We start from the raw sequence: 19,900 nt of genomic DNA on the forward strand, positions 1-19,900 counted from the left end.
GCACTCGAGTATTGTATAGTAATAGTATAGGTGTGTCGTACCTGCAGTCGTAACATAAATAATAGCAGTGGGCGAAAGTGAATGCGCTACGGTCCGCGGGCCGATAGGAATGACTTGCGCAATACGATGCTCGCGCGCATTGTTCGACCACTGTGCAATGGAACATGTCGTGGGATGCATGTGCTCGACTCCCAGGTAGGAACATAAAATCTGATCGCAATTTGTGCTCCTTTGAGTCCTAATTAGAACTTTTATGGTTTAGATTTTTTCGTTAATGATCAATTAATGCAAGATTATGTTTCAACTAAAGCAGTAACTGACTAAACGAAATATTTGAGGGTGACTTAAATTAAGTAATTTAACTTTAAAATCTATTTGCCTTGAGTTTAAGCTGATGTTATCTGGATAACGTTAATTAAAGTTAAAAAGGTTTTTATTAATATGTCTATTTTTAGAAAATTTCAGCATTTGCATTTTATTGCTGACTAAAAGTAATACAAATACTTTATAACCAATTAAGCACATACTTAGTAAACACGAGTATCCAATTAAGAAGTTTAAGATTGTACCATTCGATAAGTTTCATGACACATGAAAGTCTACACGATTATTATTTCAATAACGTTTGATGGTATCAGTGAGACGATGGGGGTTATTTGTGGTGGGGCATCGAACCCTGAACCCGCATGGCCATTGTCCAGGGAACAATGTCCACTTGCGGCTGAACCAGAACATTTGTTTTGCCTTCAAGTAACACTGAACTACATTGTTGTAGGATCTGATTTTCAGCTCCGAGTGAAACTATAAAACTTTTCAAATGTTCTTTAATAAGAAAATGTATCGTAAAGGCTCCGAGTGAAATACGACGGAGTTATGGCTCGGCAATGATGTTAAAAATAATATGGTTTGAGATGTAGTGCGTACCTACTTACTACAGTATTGAAAGTTCAGTTTTCTGAAACATATTTTTATAGGCTACCAAGTTCGATTTGTGCTACTTAAATTAGTCGTTTCCCTTCTTAACTGAATTTCCTGTATTCAATTATTATATCATTCACACTTTTAATAGCTATTTTAGTAATTATTCTTAGAAGTTATTACCATAAATTCCTGAAAATTTTGATGATTCAAAAAGTATGACTACACAATTCTATTAATTAGCATTATGTATGTAGGTACATGTTAATTATTATCATATAAGACTGTTTTCCTTCCTGTCCAATAATAGGTAGAAAACCCATGAAATTGCGTCAGAAATGAATGAGTGAATCACAAGTATTATTTTACTATATTACAATATTCCCCGTGTTTACGTCATATTGTAATAACTTTCGATAAATTAATACATTTAATTACATTGAGGCTAAAACTTAACTACTGTTATTAATTTTAACATAACTAGCGACAACCATGCGATACGGAACAAAGAAAAAATATGGCTAGGTCGATTTATGATTTCATAAATTAAACTGGACATATCACCTGTACACATAATTGCAATAAAACGGCAACATCGCAAATAAATATTTAAATTAATTGTTTTATCAACTTCTTCAACATTTATAATTTGAATATTTATTACCCTTATTATCCGACGATATTTAACAGTGTAAATAAAGTAGCTGGCATAATAATTGCATTAATTTGACAGTTTACATAAATGTATGTCATATTGTGTGCTGTTTTTTGTGACACGCGACTGTAATTAATGGAAATCATTAAAACTATCACGTGCCATCAGTGTAATGGAGGACATTATACGGGTAGGTTATGATCATTTTTTCCTAATTAATATGGGTACTGTGTAAGCCGTCGGGACGCCCGACGTGACTTAGCAATACTCAAGCTAAGTATATCTTTACAGTTCGGCTTCCCTTTGTTACATTGAGGCCTGTAATGTTATGTAAAAGACATACGATATGATTTGTTGTCTGCCAGAGGGTATTCACCGGAATATGATGGATTGTTGAACTCAACGTTGCGTAATTATGTTTGGGTCATTTATTTTGTCCCGATGTGTATTGCCCAAATAGTTCCACTAGATTTTTATAGAAAGTGCGACCAAAAGCTTAAGTTTTAAGTTATTTAAAGTTAAACAAATAATACACGAACGCTTTCACCTAAGTTGGTTAACTACTGGAGGTAACTATTATAGCAGTTTATTATCGCGACATATTAACATTAATTTACATTTCCGATGGCAGTAATAAACGCTCATTGTGTGTTGTTTGGCTCTAATAGGCTCGTACTATGATTAAGTACACTTTTGACTCTTAACGACTTTTTTGTGTTTACATTTTTGTCTGTTTGATGAAAATAGATTAGAAACAACAAATTCAACAATATGGGATGGGTTTATTATCAGTAGCATTGTATAACATAGGAAACGATAATTAATAAGTATATCCTTTTAGGATAAAGCTCATAGAAATACCTAATCATTTTCGCGTCCTGGGGTTTTGTTCATGGCAGATTACGCCTAATTAGTTACATGCTTCCTTTCCTCTCTTTGTGTGTGATATAATGATTTATTTCTAACATTTTTGATATCAGTTATTGTTTAAATTCCTAATAGTGCTTTTAAATTCCTGATAGAAACCTATGTGAACACAGCAAACCAAAATTGAAATCGTCTAACATAGGTAGGTATTTAATTTACATGCGAGAAAAAGATGGTTAACCATTGTCAAGTTATAAATATATTTAAAAAACTAGGAACGAATTCCGCAAATTAATACAGTACCTACTAAGAATATATATTTTATTCTCAATATTGTACTCCATAACAAACATTGAATCATTATAATACCTTGAAAAACATCTCAATTGAATTGAAGCGCCACCCTATACATATACTTTATACTGTAAGTATACAATATAACATCGAGTTATGAACTCGGTAAGTTTGTATCACAAAATGAATGGTCGTTGTCCGGCCAGCGGGACACAGTATCGATAATAACAATAATAAAACGATCGATTCTCGCCACGGTTCACTACACGAGGGATGTAACAACACTACCGAATAATATCATTCGATTACTTATAGGATATTTCAACAGATCTTTAGAGAAATTGTTGGGATTGATTCAGTTTATTGAAGAAATCCTCTATTTGTTAATTCCTTAATTAAACTAGAATACAAAACATACTAATACAAATACTAATACTTTATCATTAAGGTACCCAAAATAGCTCAAATATGACGCACACAAGATATTACCGACCCGATATTACGATTGGGATAAGTTAAAATAATTTGATGATAAAATGATTGATCATGTCTACATGAATGCTTTCATTGCATAATAAAGATAAGGAAGACAGATTATTTATTTTGTTTTCCTGCTTATCAATACATTCTCGTATTTCATACAAAGTTATGATAACAAGACAAACAGCTATAAATTAGATGCCTTCAATATAAGGCTAAATGTCAGCTTAGAAGACCCACCAAGGCAAACATAATGTTAGTCTATAAATCTAATTTATTCAGCCTTACAACGCAATTTGATATCGTAGTAGAAATCATCATTAGATAAATTGCCTTAGACCGAGATGGTATTAACAGTGCGCTTTTTTTTCTTTTTATGATTAGCGATATCGCTGCTTTTAATTTCAGCACCAACAAAAAACAAGAACATTCAGACGTATGGTTTATTCAAACAGTTTAATTTAATCGAGAATGAACTAGAATCGATCTATCAGAGCGTATCTTAAAAGCTAAAAGGATTGGAGTCGATTCTCCTTGCGATGCAATTACTTGCGATCGATCAAGTACTCTCCTACTATCCATCGAGATTGGAAATAAATCGATGTGTGAACTTGACCGATGATCGAGTCCATTCATTCACGGCTAGGACCAGTCCCGCATCCGTTCCGTTACGTTGAAATACTATGAATAAAATGATTTTATGAAAACCGGCTCCTGCCGCGCCCCGCGATTCATAGGTGTGTCAATGTAAATAAAAGATAAATAGTTACTGTACAGGTATTGGTCAAAGAAAGGGAGATATCGTTGTGGAAAGTAGGAAAAGTGATAAATAAGCACTTGTAATAGTATATATTGTTTAACTTTATATTTTCTTTACAATGTTTCAACGAAAAAATGGTGTAAGTATTGTATGTATAATGTAATTACGAAGATATTCTAAAACGTGTGATTAACTAAAAGGTACGTATATTCGATTCTCTAAGATTCGATAAGGACGATTAATTTTAAGCACTACATAATTTAAGCACGTTTTTTGTACAAAATAAGGTCATTGGCACCGCGTAGGCTGTAGACAGGAAACACGCTTAGAAATTATTTTTATTACGTAACATTATAAGAGGTTTTTTCTTTTTTCAATTTATTATTATACATAGTTATTGTACTACGCCTACGCTAAATGAAATCCGATGAGAAACGCATAAATATTAAATTTTTATTGTACAGGATTTGAACGAGTAAAGTTTATGAGCGTATCGTTTTTGATTTACCCAAAATAGTTTCCATTACAGTTTCCATTTATTATTCCAGTTTTTTTTTTTTATTTTTTTTATTTCGAAAGCATATCGGTGCCATTGGAATTAATAAAGTAAAAATGCAGATTCCATTGTATTTATGAACTTGATACGAATTTATGTGCACAATTTTTCAACTGAAACATAACCACACAAAAAACCTATCAAAAATAAAATATCTGGCTTACACACAATAAACTAACTTTTATAAATAATACTCAAAACTGAGTAGAGAACCATTTTACCACAAACGTTGTTACATAAAAACATTATCAGCAACAAAGATAAAGCCGCATCATTTTGTACCACGAACGCAAGGCGATCCACGCTGACTGATATTACGCATACCCGTCAGTTAGTGTTATCACATATGTACATACATTACGTACTCATCTAGTATTACTGGGGCTATTCTGCTAATTTTACTTATGCGACGTACGATTCACAGCGGAGATCCAATCACGACTCAATTATGATTGAACGTATGTAGCATTCCACTATTTTTTCTATTAAATAATAGTTTTTATCCTTTTCTGTGATTTAATAATTAATGAATCATATTGTCTGCCATATGATTGTAGAGCAAACTACCGTATAGACCAAAGGGCAAACCAATGAAATGTCATTGGCATACGATTGGTCTTATATTATTTATTTACATGGGAAACCTACAGCTAAAGAAAATAAACTAAGAACAGTATGGTAAACGGACAGCCAATTAGTAGGAGAATGCCCGCTAAGGTTAAAACTGCTATTGCGATTCAATTCTTATCCAATCGCCACACTATTACATAGCAGAATTGAGCCCCTGTTCCCCACATATGATTATTATGCGAACCGTGCGTTAGAACCGACGTATTTTTAGCGACTGTCGTGCTAAAGCCCGGAATAGACGAACTGTTTACTTCGCCGACTCCCGATGTGTGTGGCAAACGCGCTGTCGATATGGATAAGATAGTGAGTGCAGAATTGACGTTATTATGACATTATTTAAGTTTATCTAAATCGTGCTATATCGTTAATTAAAAACATATCAATGCTAAATTCGTCAGTTGATGAGGGTCTTAATTAACATTATGCAGATGGTTTTATGGTTATTTTTTTGAGAATTAGTCCAATAAAAATAAAATTTATATGTATCAGAGGACAGTGTACCCAGAGCTTATGCCACGCGAGGTTAATGTTCTGTGTTTATTTCGTTACGTTTGTGTTCGCGAGTTTGATGTCACTAAACGACATTTTGTGATGCTTTGAAGGAAATTATATGGCTTTTAGTTACCTTTTTGCTGTAGGTTAAATAAGCTGGGTTTGTTATGTCATGTCAAATGTAACGAAGTAAATTATTGTCATATGTATAGGTAGTGAAGTACTATGTCTCTCTAGTAAATCTGTCTAACTATGACACTTACGACGGCAGCGTAGAAATGAGTTCGGTTAAACAAGCTTTAGTAAAAGAATAAACTAAGGTCAGAATTTGTTAAATGTTACAGAGCTACATGCTAACGGTGTTTTTTTATTATTTTAGTCTAGACAGTTGCGTTAGGATAAAAGTTTTAATTATGTTGCGTTACGGTAGTTTACGGTTTAACATTATTTCGCTTTTAGATCCACAACATTGTGATGTTTTAACGTATTCATAGTTATTTTTAGATAAGCAGAATTATCTATTTTTGATTCGGTTTTATTTACAGTTATTGATCAGTCAAATATTATTATATGAAAAACTGTAAAGGTTGACAAAATTTATTTTAAAATATTCCTTCATGCAATTCAAACTAGTTAGAAATAAACAATAACGACTAGTCGATGTGGCCCGTTTATGAATAAACAGCCCATAAGGGTCTGATATCCATCGCCATTGACATTTAATAACCAATAGAAATAATAACTTACGAACTAATAATACATTTTATAGCTTTGCGGTAACAAGGCCTATATTGTTTACATGCTAAATTTATAAGGGTAACATTACATTATGCCTTGTTCTCAATAAAACTTTTATGAACTACGTTGCTAGGCTTTCGAATGTTTTCTTTTACGACTGCGATATTGTTTAAACAAACCAAAGTAAAACAAATAAGGAAACTTCACGTTGAAACGAATAGAAATAATGGCTGCCATGTTTTTAGTGTTTCCTGATTAAGATTCATAAACAGGCAACTGATAATATCCAACTATAGTACCGTTGTGTTGGTGCTTATTATAAGGTATGATTATGAATGTGTTAGCTTACTTGAATGCAACTTAAGGTTTTGAATCATCAATCCAGTCCAATTCATGATACAAAAGCTCTAGAAATTGAAGAAAAAAGTACCTATGTAAAAATGATGCCATAAATAGAAAATGATTAACTTAGGCCATCTCTAGGGAGAATAATCCGATTATAAAATGGTTAAAGCTAAGAAGAGCATAAACGCATCCGCAAAAAAGCAATTGCTAAAATAAATTATACAAGGTCTTGATTTGCATTTGTGCCATACTTCAACAGGAGGTCATAAAATACGTAAATAATCGATTGGAATTACAGTGGACGGGAAATAGCTAATATGTACTGCTTTTTTTGTCATTGTAATGTCGTAGTATTTCAGAATTAATCCAATTTTATGAATGAAAATTATGAATGATCGTTGCGTATGCTTTGTGTTTGCGTTTGTGTGAAGGCACAGCACGGTTTTACGGCCAGTAACACACGCGCCAAGTTCAAATACGGCTAGATAACATTGACGGAATTCCGAAAAAAAAAAATAAAAAAAAATTACGTACCAATTTTTTTATTGATTTGGGTCGAGAATCATTAGCATAATCACGTCCTTGACTATGGCACGGATGCAAATCAACAGCTTGTAGAGTTCGTGAATAAATCAAACATCGTTTAATTAAATCGGAATATATCTGCATATTCTAGACTACCTATTGAAAGCAGGTGTTAGGTTAAACATCCTACTTAATATTATAAACGCGAAAGTTTGTATGTATGGATGTTTGTTACTCTTTCACGCAAAAACTACTGAATGGATTTTAATGAAACTTTACAATAATATAGCTTATACATCAGAATAAATACTAAACCTGCGCAGACGAAGTCGCGGGCACCAGCTAGTAACGAAATAAATGGCACGTGCTTAAAAAACAACACTCTAAAGTTCCAAGTTCAAACGCACAAAGAAAAGAGATATTATTAAAGCAAGAGTAAAATAAAAATCACTAATTCTCAATTTAAATGAATTCAATTCAAATAACTTAAAAACAGCTCTTAATGATGAAGATAAAACACACGCTAATGAATAATGAAGAGCCGCACATATAAAATTTGTTAAACTCGAGACAATCCCTCCAAATTAAATCCTTAAAAGTGTAATTAATCTTAAAGGTGAATTTTATTGTAGAGGGCAGCGCTCCTGAGAGAAACCAGTTCAAACCAACCAAAGTTTTATAGTGGCCGAGTTGGAAATTGCACCAAAATGTTCTCTCATTCCGTGAATTATATTATTCTATGTCTTCTACGAAATCCTACGCAGATAAAAGATAGGAAACAGGAGCTCATTTTCAGATGTAATGGCCTGAGAACTAAGCAAATGTTTCAAATGAAGGCGTTAATGATGTCGTTAATATTATGTATGGTGCGTTTGACGTGAAACAAGGACTTTAAACTTATGACTCGTCTAGGTATGGTTGAGAATGCAATTTTCAACTAACCTTTTTAGCACTATCTGATAATCAAGATTGCAAAAGTATGACAAACAAGTGTTAATGCTCTTATTACAGAAATCATACAAATTATGAAACTTGTTCATTGCTATTATAGTTCACTAGAACTAGCGCAAGATATATTACGAAATCGTCGGATCATTCGACATTTGGTACGGAAATTGAGCGTAAGAGACGAAGAGATTGCTTTTAAATCGCATTATGCGCTCGATGCACAGGCGATGCAACCAGCCGTCTATCGAGTGCAGAGAGGACGTGACGGATCACTTGTTAATTATAAAACTCATTTTTCTTCGTTAAATGAACCTTTGACACGCTTCAAGTGTAATTGATGTACGATGTAATATTTATGAGTTGAATTTCTGATTAGGCGTTTTAAATTCAAACAAATGAAAAACATGAAAAAAGCAATTAAAAAGTACTGTTGGAACCATAATGAATAAAGGTAAGGCAAAGTCGATACCTCAGAAACAAACAAAGGAAAATTAAAAAAACGATTCGTGACAATATCGAAACCGAGTTCACAGCAAATAAAATTGCAGGCACAAGGGATCGCTCGTAAAACTTCAGTTGATAGCTAGAATGGATAAAAAACTCAAACGTTAACCCAGCGATAAAAAATGCCAGCAAAAACTTCGCCCCAGTGTGTGTTCCGAACACAAAAACTGAATTTGAAAAAAAAAACTATCCGGCCTTTAATGATCGACGAGGGACGTTAGAAAGTCATCAATGTGTCAACAATTGTAATATTATTACGTTTAGCTGTTAAGAATGATATAAAAAATATGCTACACGACTACGCATCAGCTTCGATAAAATATTATATGACGGAAACGTCACATTTAGATACGAGGCCAAAAACTAGCACATTTGAGATGCATCGTAAAAACTATGTTTGAATTTTATAGCGGTAAAACACGAGTTCGAAATTAAGCTCGATGATTGATTAATATGCGGCTCTGATTGTAGAATTACAGAAATATAATTTGATTCGTCGTTAATCTAATCGGACAAAAACTCGAAGCGTAGTGTCGACGGGGTCACCTTACTGCGCCATTTGTAACATCTGCTCTAGCACAATTTGTTATTGCTGAAGTTTCTACCGTGTGTTAATGATAAACGATACAAAAAAAAATACCCAACAAAATATCACAAGATTAATATTATTGAAAAATAACTTATTAAATGCAATAAACAAATCGTAAATATTAATTTAATAGATTGAAGATAGGTACTAGGCCATGAAAACTATCGATAAGGAAAAGCCTTCATCGTAATAAAGCGACAATACAAATGCGAATATCGTAATTGTATTCAGCATTCACGTGATAATAACATCGATAACATTCAAGAAATAAATATAGTAGCCAACTTAATTATGCAAATTGATGTTATTGCACTTGATGCAGATAAAGAAAAGTTCAAAGTCAAGGTGAACGTAGATGGTATGAAAACGAAGTTAAATAATAAAAAAAGTAACTGCTACGAGAGAAATATAATTCTCGGAAAGTTGGAGGTTTTACAAAAGCGGTAAGTTAACTTCACAGACGGTTACATAAGTGTTGTGGAAATTAAAACGAATGTCGTCAAGTTCCTGACAGTTAATGACTCATTTCATGGACACAGAATATAAACGGTGAGAATCATCGAGAATTTCAATGACTTCCTTACGGTTCCTAGCTGTTTTAGCATCGCTTTGTGAGACGGCTTGATGAAATGCAATACCTTCAGGCTAAAGTTTTGATATTACGGAACTGTTTTTTTTTAGTAGTCTTAAAATTTTGTGGCTCTTTTTTATTCTGTTCTCCGTATTTATAGTTCGTTAAAACCTGAGCTACTAGGGTATTTGGCATATTTTCGCAATGCTTGCCATTTTTAAGTTAATATAATATAATAACTTAATTTGTAGCTGGAAGATTTTGTTTTACTTTATTGATGACAGCGTCAGTTTCAAAAACTCTTGCTTAAGCTAAAGGAGATGTATATTAAAAGTCAAAGTTATTTAGATTAGCATAGTGAGTTACAGCTAGCTCATAATCAACATTCCTTATACGTATTGGAATAACAAAGAGGTGGTGATCATTGCTAATAGTTACATAAATATAAAACAAAGACCAGATAATATATTCAATGGATAAAGCCGGAAGGCTAAGCACAAGGTGCTAGGCACACCTGCCTTATAAGCACACTTTAATGCGACGCTCGCTCTAACCATTCTAGGCTTTAGCACATTTTTTTCTAAATATATTTGCTGTTATCCTAGGCTGAAACAATGAAGCTATAAATCTTTAGTGTTCCTGGATCAAGGCCCTCATTTGCTAGTATCCTAAGTACATAACAGTTACTAGAATGATTTCAGTTAATAAAGCAAACACTAATGCAGTAGATACGGAGAATGGCAAACATGTTAAAGAAGACCACGAGGAATGATTTGAGACAAGAAGTGAAGATAATTTAATAAATGAGAACAGAACTGTTAATGATATTGAGAGAATGTTAACGAGCAATAATATTAACTTGTGAAGCGATGAATGTTTAATGTGCAATTGCACGAGTGTGATCATTTAATGATTTAATGACTAATGAACTTTGAATTGCATGTAAATATGAACCGTGGCCTCGCGTCCGACAGTTATTAGTTTCAGTATTTACTGGCAAACAGAAGCGTGGGTGCTAATTAACAAAAGGAAATAAGATGCAGCTGATGACTTAATTATATCTAATTAATTCCTTATGAAATCGGATTTTCTCGTTACTTCACTGTATTACTGTCAACAATGTTTCCTAGTTTGTAGTGAATTACGTGACGCATATGGAAAATATGGTGGTATTTCTCATAAAACTATATTAGTCATACTAGCTGTTGCCCGCGACTTCGTCTGCGTGGGCAATTTGAAATTGTCAAAATACTACTTATGCCGTAGCGTAGGTGTATTCTTTTACATAACAGTATAATTAGGATTACCACTTAGCAGCAGCACGGGTTGATCAATCAAGGTGGTGTCGACGATTTGTGACTATTTATCTAAACAAAAGAAGTAAAGTTTGTGACGTTGTGGAAATCTCTGGATCTAGTCAACCGATTTGGAAAATTATTACGTAATTCTCACAGAAAACAAAGGTCTGACAAAGTTGTCATTTGTATATTTTCTGCAGCAGCTGCGACAAATCAGGAGCCAGAAAGTCTGTCAAACAGTTTTACTTACCATGGATAACGCCGACTCTTTTGACTTCTCGAAAATCATAACGTTGGTTTTTGTGCAATGCACAAACTGAAATTCGATATATTACACATTCGATATTCACACTTCTACAGAATTGATATTAAAAGGTTTGACAACGGGCTATAGTAGCGTAGTTAAACTAACTGAAACAATTTTATTTGGTGTGCATGATGAACATTAAGACTTGGTAAATACGTGATGAAGGTGACCTAATTCATTACTATTCTAATTTGTTCATGTACCACAAAACTCAAGTTAAGGTGGAGAAAAGGATAGGGCACGCCACCATCGTGGCGGTAAGTCCCCTCTTTGAGGAGTGGCTCGGGAGGAGTCACGGCGCCCTCACGTACCGCATGACGCAGGTCCTCACCGGACACGGTTGTTTCGGGAGGTACCTGCAGCGCATCGGTCGTGAGGAGGCGCCCGGGTGTCACCATTGTGCGGACAGCCCCGAGGACACGGTGGACCACACAGTCCAGGTGTGCCCCGCATGGGAGGGCCACCGCCGGGTCCTCGTCGAGGCTTTGGGCGGCGGCGACCTCTCGCATCCGGCCTTGGTTCAGGCCATGGTCCGGGGCGAGAGAGAATGGGATGCCGTCGCCTCCTTCTGCGAAGCGGTCATGCTCGAGAAGGAGCAGGCGGAACGCCAGAGAGTTCGCACCTCTCATCCCGGCCGCCGCGCTGGACCAGGTAGACACCATGGGCGCCGGGTGTCGCGAGATGACTCCCGGCCACCGTAGGCGTGGGTCTGTGGGCGGTGAGTTCGGGTGGCTCATCGTCCCTCTGTCGAAGTGTCGACGGCGCGCGTTGTTCCACGCGCTCCTCAAAGAGATGTCAGCAACCCCAGCGGGGCCCAGCAGGGCCAAGGCCTGCCGGGGCTGCGGGTTGTTCGAAAGAGATACCGCGGCCCTGGTACATTAAAAAAGCGAAAGGGGTCAAAAAAAAAAAAAAGGGTGGAGAAAAGGATTACCGGATTACCAAGCTCCCAAAGGCCTGGGCATTTGCAACACGTTGCATGGCATCCTGGAAAGTTACGTAATTCTCAGCCATCAGTTTGAGCAGCGTGAGGGAGTGTCAGTCTTTGGCCCTAGTGGGCCTCACAGGGGTTTGCTGAATCTCCTTGAGGGGCGCGTGAAATAACGGGTCTCCCAGAAGCCGGAAGGTCGATGACCCACTCAAAACTAATCGCTCACGCCTACGGTGGCCGGGAGTCGTCTCTCGACATCCGGCTTTCGTGGTGTCTTACCGCAGTGGCTGGGATGACAGTTGGGAATTTTCAGTCGCTCCGCCGCCCCATTCTTTGTCATCCCATTTCTTAAAAACTAATAGAACATTTAGCGAAAACACGTTTGATAGTAATTCTGTCTTTGTAACTGAATAATATAAATGATATAAACGTGTGACTGTGACTGTTCGTAATTGTGAACGGTGTATTTGTGATATAATTCTTAGCTCGATGATTTGTGATCAGAAGTTGAAAGCAAGTATGTCTCTGGCCTGCGACGCGTAATTTGTACGTTTTCAGAACGAACGAACTCTTGTCTTCTGTTGACATCTTGTTGACGTATTGTGACAGGTAGTTATAACCATTGATGTTAATTTTAGAAGTGACACAATGTTTTCGGTCGTATTTTGCCTACATTCTTCATTACTCAAAAAGTGTATTAAAACCAGGAACTTATTTTTAAGGATGTTTGAATATTAATTACAATGTTTTTTTTTTATAATAATAAAATCTTAGACTCGCAATGCACTTTCAGTGATGCATGTTTGTTATTGGATGAAATGAATGGATATTCATGTTTATGAGAGGTATAGCTTATATTATGTCAGAACAACATGTAGAGTTTTTAAGAATGTGGGGAAGTTCATAATTTCTTCGGGATGTGGGTGCCGCTTCCCATGGGAACTACTGCCCGCACCGGGATAAAATATACCCTATGTTACTCGCAGATAATGTAGCTTTCTAATGGTGAAAGAATTATAAAAATGTCCCTGATGATGCGCTGATATTTCTTGTAGTGTTTTTATAGTAGCGAAATACACACGTTGTCATATAATTTTTTCTTGAAAGTAAGAACATACCATGACAAAGTGAAGTCTGTTTTCATTGATATTTTACCTACTACCAGTTTTATGGCACATCTGTTTCTGCATGATTTTCTTCATCTATAATTTTAGGATATCATTTCTTTAAATTCTGTTTTTTGCTCAAGTTACTTATAAAAGCGTTATTTTCTATATAAAGACTGATAATAGGCCGATAAACTTACAAAGTTCAGCATTCAAATATGTGTCATTATTGCACCCGCTGTTGCAGAAACGTTAATAGAAATTATCGTTCATTGCTCATCCCCCGTAGGTGATAGCGTGATAATATATATCCTATATGTTGATCCGGCCCCCAGGTAATATTCATGCAAAATTTGATTTAAATCTATGCAGTACTTTTCGAGTTCAGTGAGACCAAACATACAGACAAACAGACAAACAGACATACAGACAAAAATTCTAAAAACTATATATTTGGGGTCAGAATCGATAATAGATCACCCCCCAAGTATTCTTTTAAAAAAATATTCAATGTACAGTTTTGACTTTCCTATCATTTTATTATATGTATAGATTATTTACTTCAATGCAGATAAATCGGAATAACCATGAATTATGCATACACATGCATGCATTAGCAATAATTAGTCCGGAGGAATTATTACGAGGAATCATCGTGAAATGCCTACTGGTTTAAATGAAAAAGTTTTGGAACTGAAAAAACATGGAACATAACCGTTTCTGCTTGGAAAGACTTCTCAAAAAACACGTAGGTAGTAGTTATTCGGTACCGGTTTCTTTTTATTATAAATGCCCTAAAAAACCGACGGTAGATACGTAAAAAATACGAACCGCACCTTCTTCCATACAATGAGTCCCCCAAGCGAAAGGGCGACATCCATTGTTGAAATTTCCAAAAAAAAAGGAACTTCTGTTACGACCGGCGTGGTAGTTTTTTGGTTTATCCCAAAAAAGCGCCAAAATGCTGGCGTTGCTTACCGAGTGTTACTAACTTGGCAGAATAAAACACTAAAACCGTCCTGGGGCCCGACGGAGCTGTCTCCGTGTCGGGGCCGCGCGCATGCATGGTGTTTTTGGGCCGAGGTCGGGAATAATCACCTCGGTCGGTGGCGTAACATAACTTCTCATCTCCCGTCAGCGCCGTGGTCAGCTCCTGGGCGCGGTCCACGCACTGCACATCCTGGGCATGGTTCACTCACAACACAACATGATCACTGGTCGCGGCTCCTGTCACGCACACACTGTGTCACTGTCACCGGGTCGCGAGCGCGGCGTGCGCGGTGCGCTATCAACGCCGATGCATTGGCGGCGCGGTGCGCGCGGTCCCGGGCGCGCAACAGCTGACGGGAGGGCACCCCGCGCCCCGCCCCGGCCCGCGCGCGCAGCCGGTGCGTGCGCCACACCCCTCCCCCGGCCCGCGAGCCCTCCCCACCTCTAATCCATTATTTACGGACGGCCGACCGGTTTCAGGCGCGTTCGTTCTGCCCGCCGCTTCACGACGATCGTTCAAATTTAATGCCCTTCCTATGTCCGGCCTCTAATGCGATAAGATTACGGTCGGAGAGCTGTGGAAGCCGCTGCCCTGGAGCCGCCGCCGCACGGATCGCCGACGTCGCGCTCGACGATATAATTAACGAGAGCCGCGCAATACTGCAACAACTAAATCGCTGCACAGACGTACAGGAGCTCGTTAACTGTGATACAAACACGTGATTGATATGACAGCAGCAAGGTGAACGAACCAAAGGCAGGCATCGGCTGGCACAGAAAGCACTAAAACCAAGTCATATTTTGTAAGCCACAAATACACTTTTGAAGCAGTAAATCACCGCACCGAACATAAAAATGCAGTAAAAATAGAATTGGAAAATGTATCAAGTAACTCTTCGCTAACAACTTGCATATTCCCTTATTGTTATATTTCTGTGTAGCCAAGCTGAGAGTTCTCTACAAACACTTGAAAATGCAGGTTCGAGGCACAAAAAGTTTTCACGGTTGACCCCCTCTCGCGGGCTAAGTTTATCTTAGCATTTATCTTATTTCCGTGAAAACAACTTAAAAAGTTATTCCTTATCTTCCAATTCTGAGAATATTCTTAACTCTCGTGCCAGTTAAAATGCTGAACATTTCAAGTGTGCTACCAACTGACGTTACTGTTATGATATGAAACAAGTAAAACCTGAGGAGTTAATTGAATCGAAGTAATAGGCTTATTTGATAATTGACAGTTGGATCAAAAGGACACTTGTGAAGTCAACGATTTATCAGCAATAAGATGAGCAGATTTATCAGCACAAAATATCTTCTGGTCCCCAGTCTTGTAACTAGCGTAATAGAAGTTAATTTGGTCAAAAGCTTGCAATACGATCAAACTAAAGTTGCAGGGACCGAATTTTATGTTCCGAGTTTCTCTGGTAAAGAATGGCTAAGGTAATAAAATCGATGCGGGGGCGTTAATGTAAATTTAAAGTCGCGTAATTAGATCAAGTATATAAAAAGGTTTCTGTGAAGGACCACCACGGAGATGTGTCCTCGTCAATCATCTCGTGTTCTAGAACATCTAATGCGAGACATTAGATACTGTAAAAAGTACAGCAACGCACCACGGATGGGGGTCCGAGGCGCGCAGCCGGAGGGTAGAGCGAGTGTTTCATTACACGTTTCTCCGTAACATTAGCGCCAGCCGAGTGGCTCTCGAGATACTCCGGGCTCCACTTTCGGCGGACAGCCATAGAAATCACGTAGTTCGCGGAACTTTGTTACCTGTGGTGCGCCGGCAGCGCAGCGCGCCAAGGTGAACGTTCGGGCCAAGGACGAGTCGGCGGCGGGAGGGGCCGCCGCCCTCCCGGCACCCGCTTCTCCCCCGAGCTCGAGTAAAAACGCTCCGAACCTTCGAACGCGGCCGGTGCAACCCAGCAAAAAAAGGGCCCGACGGAACAAATAGAAAATGTTCGGGTCCAACAAAAAAAGAATACAAATAACAGGGGTCTCGGGTAACAGAACTAGTTAGGTTCTCTGGGTGGATGTCGTGAAATAATGTTGAGTTCGCATGTCACCTGCGCCTACGCAGACGGGTCACGCACCGCGAACGCGCATGCTCCTATGATGTAATAGACGAATGATAAAAAACGGCTAACGGAAGAGGCGCGGAACCGGCCGTATCGACGACGACGGCCCACTAATCACCTGGCACGATAGTTATTTTATAATTTCACAGCTACAGCGAACCGTCGAGGATATTAATATTCTAGAGATGACCATCTCCGCTTCAATTATTCATACGTCTCCTTGCTTATTCGTGATGCGTAAGCGTTGAACTTTTTCCATGCGAATTAAAGGAAGACTAGGAACGATAAAATGCCAGGACCGCTTCCTAGGCGTTGTGCTCTGACCGGTTCAGCTGCGCATTGTAATAACTTCCCCACCAGAAAAACTTGCGCTAGCTACAAAACACGTCCTACAGAATATTCTTTAACGACTCGCATTAGAAATGCCATTAACAGATAACATTTTTGTTCCATACAAAGGTTAAAAACTAAACGAATACCAATCATCGTGGTGCTGGTTACAGGGGAAATAATTATTAGCTGCGATGTTCTGCGGCAATAATATATTTGATCGTTGATTGATCGACTTCCTATCGATTGTCACGAGACAATAGATGTGTCGGTGTGTGCGGTTATGTGACCGGTCTATTGGTCATATTACATCACCGTACATAAATAGAATCTCCTGGAGCCGCTCGTACTTGCGTACAGCGCGTGCAAGGAGGCGTAACTCTCTGTACTCCTCTAGCCAACAGCACCGAACGAGAGAGAAAGGGACGAGGCAGTGTTACAGTTAAGCAGGAACTCTATTTATATGCAAATATAACCTCGGAGTCGACACCTGTTTGCGTATTCTCAGCGCTCGCCGCGTCGCTTTGTGGCAACACTGTCTCCGTGGTATCCTTTAGATTATGTTAAACCAAATCAACTTTGCGTTCAATCCATGTATGCCATCATAAAGAATGACCCTTATTACAAAGACATAGGGCTTAGCCGCAACTGGGTATGCGTCAAAGTATCCTCGTCATCCAATACCTGTGCCTTTGTCGCTTCCCTCTTGTTTTTCCGACCACTTTTTAATCTTATTGTTTTGGGCTGCATTATGAGATTTGTTAAGTAAAATTAATTACGAGTTTCACTCAAAATCCTCGTCACGTTCCAATGAATGACGTGATGGTATGGATCTCGTTAAAAGTTTGAGAATTAAAAACAAAAAGACAGAAAAGATATAGATTCAAAACGGCTGTTTGCGTAATGCTTGACAAAGCTGTGCATTAGAATCAAATGATAGTAGAGCAGAGCGGTATTGAACTCATCTATCACGGCGGATTGCTGAGTACATCACTCGAACGATAAATGGATCGTATTTGAGGACGGGATTATCGAATCACCGGATCCGCTGATGTGTTTCGAAAACGTGAGAAAAAAGTAGATTTCTAAGCGCGGTCTATCCGGAGCACGGAGCACTGCTTGAAACTTTTTATTGATTTTGTAACGGAGGGAGCTTTTAGCTAAGTCAGATAAAGGATGTTTAATTTCGCAACGTCCGCCGTATTTCCCTTGTGGTTATGGTGTCACATCTTTCCATTACTGTCATATATCTCCCTCCCACACTGGCGGGGTAAAGAGAAGAAGTGGAGCGGGTGTACGAGCTGTCCATTTATCATACTCGGCCGAGCAGTCCCTGAGTGCGTTCCTGTGTACGTCTGCCGGCAAAGATACGTACTTGCTGCTTGTTTTGTTTACACGTGTTGCGACGTTCGCAGCGTCTGCAATGCACATTATGACTGCAGATTCGTATTACAGGTTCTTTATTGAAATTGTAATCGGAGTCCGAATGAAATCAATCTCTGTTGCCATTGTATTTGTGTTTCATGAATTGGTTTTGATTGAAGCTTCAAATTGCATACATTAAGGGAGTCATAAATTATTAAAGACTGAATTCAAAATCATCAAGATAAGGACCTAATTTGTCAAAACAACGTCCTTCACCTCAAAGACCTCATTTCACTTATCTTGGAAAGCGAAATCTCCGATAGAATCGCAAACAATTTCCTTGCGTGTTGTGAAAACGTTTTCCTATGCAAATGTGACACATTGGCACCTGAGCCCGAGTCGGCAGCGTAATATTGCACGACGCGATCGCATCGCGACACATCGGCGGCCGGGTGCGTCGCCCCAAGCATCCTTCCTTGCCCTTTGAAACAAGCCATGTATGACATTGCTGTACAGTTTTCATGATCAGTTTCAATAGAAAATTATGTGATTTCAAATGGTTCGCTCTTAGGGATGATTTGATTTTGCTCTATACAACTTTATTTTTGGTCATAGCACCCTTCTGAGTAAAACCCTAAAATTCTATGAGGATTTGAGGCAAACATTTTATCAAGCTTTAATTGATTGAATTGAATCGTACCTTGGAACTAACGTTTGAAATACCTACTGCTTATTGTATGTTCCTTATTCACGTAGTATAACTGGAACGTCTATCGGGTTAGGTGGGAAACTTGCAATAGTTAAATGCAGAAACAGTTCGCTAACCAGTCGCCTATAAGGTCCATTAAATAACTCGTTGCCCTCAGTTGACTTTAACAACTTTAACGGGAGTATAAACAGCTGATAAAATCTCCTACAGTTTTATTCCCACGCTACGGTACTAGTTGCAAAAATAAGTGGCTAGTTATGTATAAATTAAAAAATACTAATGCACATACATCTATCACAATCCAAGAATCACAATCCACATGGCCAAAAAGCAACATCCAAGTCTATATCTTTATTCAATGAAGCTCAAATCTCATAAATCCTATTTGTGAAATCTTCATAAAAGTTCAAAGACAAACAGACGGAGCTTGTATTGAAGATATTTTATGGCCGTAGACTCATGCGTGTCCATTGTGTTGCATTTCTGCGATTCCATTACCCGCAGAGTAAAAACCCATCGTAAATAACTTATGGAACATTCTACTAAACTAGATCTAACGCGCAAATAACATTAACAAGAAAAAACTTAAACCATACAATTAAATTGTTTAGTTGTTTGAGAGTTTAACAAGTTAGTAATTTCGCAGCTGCTAAGATATGAAGTTAATAAAGCTATATTTACGCCTCCTGGTGTTTCCAATACATTTAAAAGCTGCATTGAATATAAATACAGTATCGTGTGTAGTAGTAATGTAATAATGCAGTAACGAGCCACGTTTTATGTCACTTAATTACGTTTTAGACGTACAATTATTCATGTCAGTTTAGCACTTTGATGCATCGAGCACGCAGACCTGTCGACTGCAACTCATTACGACGAAGACTCAATAATTTGTGTCGGTGCACCAATTATTCGTG

At 37.9% G+C, this 19,900-nt stretch overlaps 1 protein-coding gene across 2 annotated transcripts in view; it reads right to left on the reverse strand.

Annotated features, from left to right (window-relative positions):
- Jing (jing) overlaps window positions 1–19,900 on the reverse strand; it is a 127,441-nt gene that overhangs the window by 25,454 nt on the left and 82,087 nt on the right. The window contains exon 1 of one of the 2 annotated variants that reach the window (XM_064036673.1): window positions 14,610–14,833. The exons of the other annotated variant lie outside the window; for it this stretch is intronic. Within the exon in view, the coding sequence (XP_063892743.1) occupies window positions 14,610–14,629 (20 nt within the window). The 5' untranslated portion in view covers window positions 14,630–14,833. Of the gene's footprint in view, window positions 1–14,609; window positions 14,834–19,900 lie in introns of those variants that run through there. 2 annotated transcript variants of the gene reach the window in all.

This window comes from Helicoverpa armigera, chromosome 10, assembly GCF_030705265.1.
Source record: "Helicoverpa armigera isolate CAAS_96S chromosome 10, ASM3070526v1, whole genome shotgun sequence".
NCBI lineage: Eukaryota > Metazoa > Arthropoda > Insecta > Lepidoptera > Noctuidae > Helicoverpa > Helicoverpa armigera.